Source organism: Alosa alosa, chromosome 9, assembly GCF_017589495.1.
Source record: "Alosa alosa isolate M-15738 ecotype Scorff River chromosome 9, AALO_Geno_1.1, whole genome shotgun sequence".
NCBI lineage: Eukaryota > Metazoa > Chordata > Actinopteri > Clupeiformes > Clupeidae > Alosa > Alosa alosa.
In genome coordinates this window covers 35,024,554-35,032,053 of record NC_063197.1, presented here as the reverse complement: position 1 = coordinate 35,032,053, position 7,500 = coordinate 35,024,554, and the positions used below count along the sequence as shown (strand labels likewise).

The 7,500-nt window shown below is 43.7% G+C and overlaps 1 protein-coding gene across 1 annotated transcript in view; it reads left to right on the top strand.

Moving 5' to 3' along the window:
• The window catches only part of grin3bb (glutamate receptor, ionotropic, N-methyl-D-aspartate 3Bb), a 166,829-nt gene that overhangs the window by 125,912 nt on the left and 33,417 nt on the right, over positions 1 to 7,500 (top strand). Inside the window, 3 exon segments of the mRNA XM_048251455.1 lie at positions 650 to 1,390; positions 1,392 to 1,521; positions 1,523 to 1,741. Of these exon segments, the coding sequence (XP_048107412.1) occupies positions 650 to 1,390; positions 1,392 to 1,521; positions 1,523 to 1,741 (1,090 nt within the window).

Here is a 7,500-nt window from a genome sequence, read left to right as displayed (position 1 = left end):
ACCACGAGTTTGAAAACGCTCCCTCCCCTTCGCCATTTGGGCAAGATGGCGTCCGTTAAGGGTGAAAAGTGTCCAGCGTTGCACACTCAGCTTTTTGACCGCTATGAGTGCACCATCGGGGAACTTGCAGCGCCCTTCGTGTCGTTGGAATTTTCGGTGTGAACACCCTCATGCACTCAAATGAGGTATTGCAAGTGCAGAAGTACGCGATTTGAGACACAGTCTGGGCAGACGGAGCCATCTTCAGGTCCTCTTGCACACATTTCTACAGCCTTAAAGCAGCAACATATTCCATTAGTCCACAGGTGTCATCATGCTGTTACGTGCTTCCATATAGTGTGTTATTGTGTTACGTGCTCCCATGTAGTGTGTGTTATGGTGTTACGTGCTCCTATATAGTGTGTGTTATTGTGTTACGTGCTCCCATGTACATGTAGTGTGTGTTATTGTGTGGAACTGATCATGTAGTTACATTGTATTGGCTGTTAATTCACAGTAGTAGCACGTACACATTACACACACACACACACACACACACACACACACAAACGTGTACAGTTACCCGTTTGCCCTTTGCCCTGTGCTTCCTGACCTTTGCCCTGTGCTTCCTGACCTTTGCCCTGTGCTTCCTGACCTTTGTGTCCTGCAGGTTCCTGTCCAACACGTCCTTCACGGGTCTAACGGGTCCGGTGAGCGTCCAGCGGAACGCGTCGCGCGTGGAGACGTCCCAGCGGGTGCACGTGTGGAGCCTGCGGCGTGACGCGGTTGGCCAGCCCACCTGGGTGACTGTGGGCAGCTGGGAGGGAGGTCAGCTGGAGGTGGAGGAGCAGGGCCTGTGGCAGGGGTCGTCACCACGGCAACGCGCCGAGGCCCAGCGCGGCCGAGAGGGCGGGCGGTGGCGGGCAGGCACGCCGGTAACGGGCAGCCGCATACGCGTGGTGACGCTGGTCGAGCACCCGTTCGTCTTCACCAGGGAGGTGGATGAGGATGGCAACTGCCCGGCGGGACAGTACTGCCTGGACGCGGGCACCAACAGCACGGAGATGCTGGAGCGCTACTTCAAGGAGCTGTCGCTAGGCAACCGCAGCTTCATCCCCGCCGAGTACAGCAAGTGTTGCTACGGTTACTGCATCGATCTGCTGGAGAAGCTGGCTGAGGACCTGCACTTCGACTTCGACCTCTACATCGTGGGGGACGGCAAGTACGGAGCGTGGAAGGGCGGCCGCTGGACGGGGCTCGTGGGCGACCTGCTCAGTGGCGTGGCAGACATGGCGGTCACCTCCTTCAGCATCAACTCTGCGCGCAGCCGCGTGATCGACTTCACCAGCCCCTTCTTCTCCACCAGCCTGGGCATCCAGCGCGCAGCAAGGACGGGCGCGCCCATCGGGCGCCTTGCGGCCACTGCACTGGTCAATGTGGGTGGGCATCTTAGTGGCGCTGCGCATCACCGCACTCTTCCTCACGCTCTACGAGTGGAAGAGCCCGTTAAACATGGCGCCGCGAGGCGAAAACCCCGCCTCAAAAGGTCTTCTCCTACTCGTCAGCGCTCAACCTGTGCTACGCCATCCTGTTCGGACGCACCGTCTCCAGCAAGACTCCCAAGTGCTGGACGGGCCGCTTCCTCATGAACCTGTGGGCCATCTTCTGCCTGCTGGTGCTGTCCAGCTACACAGCCAACCTGGCCGCCGTCATGGTCGGAGAGAAGACCTTCGAGGAGCTCTCGGGGGTTCACGATGCCAAGGTGAGGAGAGACAGGGTGCACGTGAGGGGGGGGGGGGAGAGAAGACCTTTGAGGAGCTCTCAAAAGAAAGCACTGAGAGGAGAGAGAGATGAGAGAGAGATGCGAGGAGAGGAGATGAGTGGAGAGAGAGATGAGAGAGAGATGAGAGAGAGAGGAGGGAGAGAGACAACCCGACAATCCTGGTTTTACGCCTTAACTATTATGAAGAGCTTAAACAATACAAAAACACACTCAGAAAGAAGAGGGAACAGTTCACAAAAAATCCATTAGAGACAATTGAAGAATCTTTAAATTCAAATAATTTCTGGAATAACTGGAATAAACTTAACAAAAAGCAACATGAGGAACTTGCCATCCAAAATGGAGGAGTATGGAAAAGTCACTTTGAAAACCTCTATGGAAAACACAGCATGAACCCAGAACAAACCCAAATTTACCAAAACATGATTGACATGGAAAACACAATAAATAAATATCAAAACCCACTAGACTACCCAGTTACAAATGAACCAACAGAAAAACTCAAAGGCTTGCAGCCAAGAAAGGCAAGTGGCCCTGATGGCATCCTTAATGAAATGATTAAAAATGCAAGCCACAATTTTCATCTGGCTATTCTAAAACTGTTCTTTTATTTAAGTTATTTTGTAGCATTTTAAACAATAGAATAATAAACGTCCTTATCGAGCATGATGCCCTGAGTAGAAGTCAAATTGGTTTTTTACCAAAATGTAGAACATCAGATCATATTTTCACCCTACACACCTTAATAAATAAATATGTAAACCAAAATAAAACAAAAATATTTGCTTGCTTTGTAGATTTCCAGAAGGCCTTTGATTCTATTTGGCATGATGGCCTATTTTGTAAACTCATTGAATCTGGTGTAGGGGGAAAAGCATACAACATAATAAAAACAATGTATTTAAACAACAAATGTGCAATTAAAATTGGAAACAAACAAACAGAATTCTTCACTCAAGAACGGGGTGTGAGACAGGGCTGTCCTCTATCACCGACCCTCTTCAATATATATATTAATGAATTGGCAAAAAGACTCGAGCAGTCAGTAGCCCCTGGCCTCCTATTAAATGACTCCGAAATCAAATTTCTTCTTTTTGCGGACGACTTGGTTCTGCTGTCTCCAACAGAAGAAGGTCTACAGCAGAACCTAAATGTCCTGCACAAGTTCTGTCAGACCTGGGCCCTGACTATTAACCCACAAAAAACAAAAATACTAACCTTCCAGAAAAAATCCAGACATCAGAGAAAGAAATTAACCCTTGGTACATATGAAATCGAACAAGTAAAAAATTACCCCCATCTTGGGCTAAAAATCAGTTCAACTGGTAATTTCAACTTGGCCGTGAATGATTTGAAAGAGAAAGCAAGAAGGGCTTTCTATGCCATCAAAAAAACTATTCAATTTGACATACCCATTCGGATCTGGCTCAAAATATTTCAAACAGTTATCGAACCAATTTCATTATACGGCAGTGAAGTGTGGGGTCCTCTTATGTACATTGGATTTGAAAAATGGGACAAACACCCAATCAAAACCCTGCATGCAGAGTTCTGTAAAAGCATCCTCAAGGTACAGAGGAACACACCTAACAATGCATGCAGGGCTGAATTAGGCCAATACCCTTTACTAATTAAAATTGAAAAAAGAGCTATCAAATTCTTCGAACATCTCAAAACAAGCGACCCCAACTCCTATTGTTATAAAGCCCTAAAAAGCCAAGAGATGAGTGTAAAAACAAGTCCCCTCATCCAGCTAGTCCTGAGACTCACACATACTAATAGTACAACTAACACAACTAATAGTCAGCCTCAGGACCTTGCCACCCCTTTCTCAAACAATTCGGCCTAACCAAATTATAAATGCAGAAAAACAAAATTACTTTATCATATTGGACTGAAACAACAAAAAGACAAAATAAACTTCAATGTTATTTGGCCCTAAACAGAGAGTACACTGTGGCAGACTACCTATCCACAGTCACTGATACCAGACAGAGAAAAACCTTGACCAGGTACAGACTAAGCAATCACAGTCTGGCTATTGAGAAGGGCAGACACAGGTAAACCTGGCTGCCCAGAGAAGACATGCTGTGCACCAATTGCAACCAAGGTGCCATAGAAACAGAGCTTCACTTCTTGGCTGAATGCTGCCAATGGAAAGACATACGAGATCAATTCTTTCCTAAATTCAGAGAAATGCATCCAGACCTTCAAAAGTTTAAGGATCCAAGTCTAAGAATACTATTAGGAGAGGAACAAAAGAGCGCAAGAGTCGCAGCAAGATATATAGATGCTTGCCATAAACAAAGGGAGTCACTTCATCAGTGAAGCACACAAAAACTCAAATACACACACACACACACACAGACACACATACACATACACATACACACACACACACACACACACTGCCGTTGCAGTAATGTATGATGCATGATGTTTTGTTTTATGTCTTTATGAGAGAGAGAGAGATGAGATGAGAGAGAGATGAGAGAGAGATGAGATGAGAGAGAGATGAGAGAGACATGAGTGGAGAGAGAGATGAGAGAGAGATGAGAGATGAGAGAGAGATGAGAGATTCAATTCAATTCAATTCAATTCAAGGTAGCTTTATTGGCATGACAAATATTTCTTTGCATTGCCAAAGCTGGACATCAAACAATACAATACAGAACATACGATAGATAAGACATTTATACAAATAAACGTGTGTGTGTGTGTGTGTGTGTGTGTGTGTGTGTGTCTGTGCTGAAAATGGTAGGTATTTCATGTGTATAGTGTGTATAGTGTCTAATCACTGTCCCTCGCTTTATGGCATTCAGTGACATATTTAGCAGCAAGAGCTGCTGTCTGTCCTTGCTGTCCAAGTAAGACAGGCAGTACTTCCTGTTCTCCCAGGTTTCGGAACTCCGGGATTAGGTTGGTAAATTTATCGAAGTAGGTATCTCTAATAAATTCATATTTCTTACATTGAAGAAGAAAGTGCACCTCCGCCTCAACCTCACCTGTCGCATTACAGTGACCACAGACTCTTTGCTCTCTTGGCAACCATGACTTTCTAAGTCTGCCTTTTTCTATGGCTAGGCTGTGGTCACTGAGTCTGTATTTGGTCAAGATCTGTCTCTGCTTTATATCTCTGACAGTAGAGAGATATTCTTCTAATTGATATTTAGATTTTATGGACCGATAACATTCTAGTTTGTTTTGTTTTTTTGTTTCATTATGCCAATGTTCCAAATATTTTTCTTTAGATTTCTGGATAATCTGGTTGAGATTTAGTCTAAAAGCAGAGCTTGGCTGAGAGAGTGTATTAGTATTTGTTAGAGGGGGATTACTTAGTCTCAGGACAAGCTGACTCAGAGGACTCTTGTCGGGGTTCAGATCTTGAGTTTTTGCTGTGATGAAATGCAGTGTGTCTCTGGGACTTGTTTGGAGATGCATCCAGACTTTAAGTGCTCTCTTTTGTATGTTGATGGCCAATGGGAATCTGCCTAATTCAGCCCTACATGCATTGGTTGGTGTTTTCTTTTGGATTTTTAAAATTAATCGACAGAATTCTGCATGTAGGGATTCTACAGGATGCTTGTCCCATCTAGTGTAGCTGTGCACACTGAGTGGACCCCATACCTCACTTCCATATAGCGCAATAGGCTGGGTAACACAGTCGAATATTTTGCACCAAACTTTAATTGGTACAGTATATTTATTTTCCAGAAGTTTCTTTTTATTGCATATAGCGCTCTGCGAGCTTTTTCTTTTAGAGCATTCACTGCTATGCTAAAGCTCCCCGATGCAGTTATGATCAAGCCGAGGTAGGTGTACTGCATCGTGTGATCTAGGGCGGTGCTGCCTAGATTGAAAGGGTATCAGTGTTCCTGACATCTGGGCTTCTTTTGGAATATCATAATGTTTGTCTTTTTTTAGATTTACTGTCAGGGCCCAGTGCTGACAGTATTTCTCTAGCAGGTCCAGGTGCTGCTGTAGTCCCTGTGCAGTGGGAGATATCAGCACCAGGTCGTCTGCATAGAGGAGGAATTTAATTTATTTTTCTTTTAGGGTAAGGCCAGGAGCTGTAGACTGTTCCAACTGCACCGCTAACTCATTGATGTAAATATTGAACAGTGTTGGACTGAGGCTACAGCCCTGCCTCACCCCTCTTTTTTGAGTGAAGTATTCTGTAATTTTGTCACCAATTTTCACAGCATTTCTGTTTTCAGAGTACATTTCCTTAACTAATTGGTAAACTTTACCCCCTACACCGCTTTGTAAAAGTTTATAAAATAGTCCTTCATGCCAGATTGAATCAAATGCTTTTTTGAAATCAACAAAACAAGCAAATATTTTTCCTTTTGTGTTTGGTTTACATGTTTAGTTATTAGGGTGTGTAGGGTGTAAATGTGGTCCGTAGTCTGCGGTAATTTGGAAGAAATCCAATTTGACTTTGCTGAGGACATTGTGCTCCTTAAGGAAGGCTACTATTCTTTTCGTTGATAATGCTGCTAAACACCTTCCCAGACTACTGTTCACACAGATGCCTCTAAAATTATTGGGGTCCAATTTATCTCCACTTTTGTAGATGGGTGTAATGTACCCTTGGCTCCAGATGTCAGGAAAACAGCCAGAAGTTAAAGTGAGATTGAACAATTTGAGTATAGCCCTTTGCAGTTCAGGGGTGCTGTGTTAAAAGCGTTTCTCCTCTGATGTGATCAGGGCCGCAGGATTTTTTGTTTTAAAGGGCGCAGGATTTTTTGTTTTGAGTTTTTAATTTTGGATTCAAGTTCGAATTGTGTAATTGGGAAGTCAAGGGGTTTTGGTTGTCTTTAATTGTCTTTTCAAGGGATTGTAATTTTTTCATGGTTTTTTCATAATTGAATGTAGATCTTGAGGTTAGATGTCTGTATACAAATTTTCAAAGTGCTTTTTCCAGATTTCACCATTTGAATCTGTAAGTTCTGTGGTTTTGTTTTGTTTCAGACCATTCCACATCTCCCAAAATTGATTATTTTGTATAGATGCTTCGATTTTGCTGAGAGTTGTGTTGGTGTCATTCTGTTTTTCTTTCTCAGCAACATTTTAAAGTGTTTAAGAGTTTCGTGGGTAGTTCTTTCTAAGATTTGTATTTTCAGGCTGGTGGTGCTTTTGATTGGAAATATGCCTCAATCTAGTCCTGAGTTGTTTACATTCCTTGTCAAACCATTTTTCTTCAGTTTTGTTCTTTGCTCGATTTTTGTTAGACTTCTTCATGCCAGCTACATTTGCTGCTTTTCAGAAATATTTTGTTTAGTTCTTTTGTGGCTTCATTAACACCAGTTTTGCTAATCTCAAAACATTTTGAGTTGTAGGATCTAATGCATTGTTTTAGTTCTGAAGAATTTAGAGCTTTTAAAAAGTTATCTGGGCTGTCCTGAGTCCATTTATATGTCTCATTGAGACGGAATAGCTTGCTGGACTCTGTTTTGGGCTGCTGTATGATTTTGAGAAAGATGTTAGTCTGGTTATGATCGATAGTGGAGTTTGTCGCCTGACAGTGAATGCTCTGAAGGAGTTGGGGTCCATGTCAGTGATTGCATAGTCAACTACACTAGCTCCAAGAGCTGAACAATACGTGAACCTCCCTAAAGAGTCCCCTCTGATCCTGCCATTAAGCATATACAGCCCTAAGGCTCGACAGAGATGCACTAACTTTTTTATTCTCTTGTCCTTGATGCAGATATAGTCACAGAAAAGAGTGTCAGGAT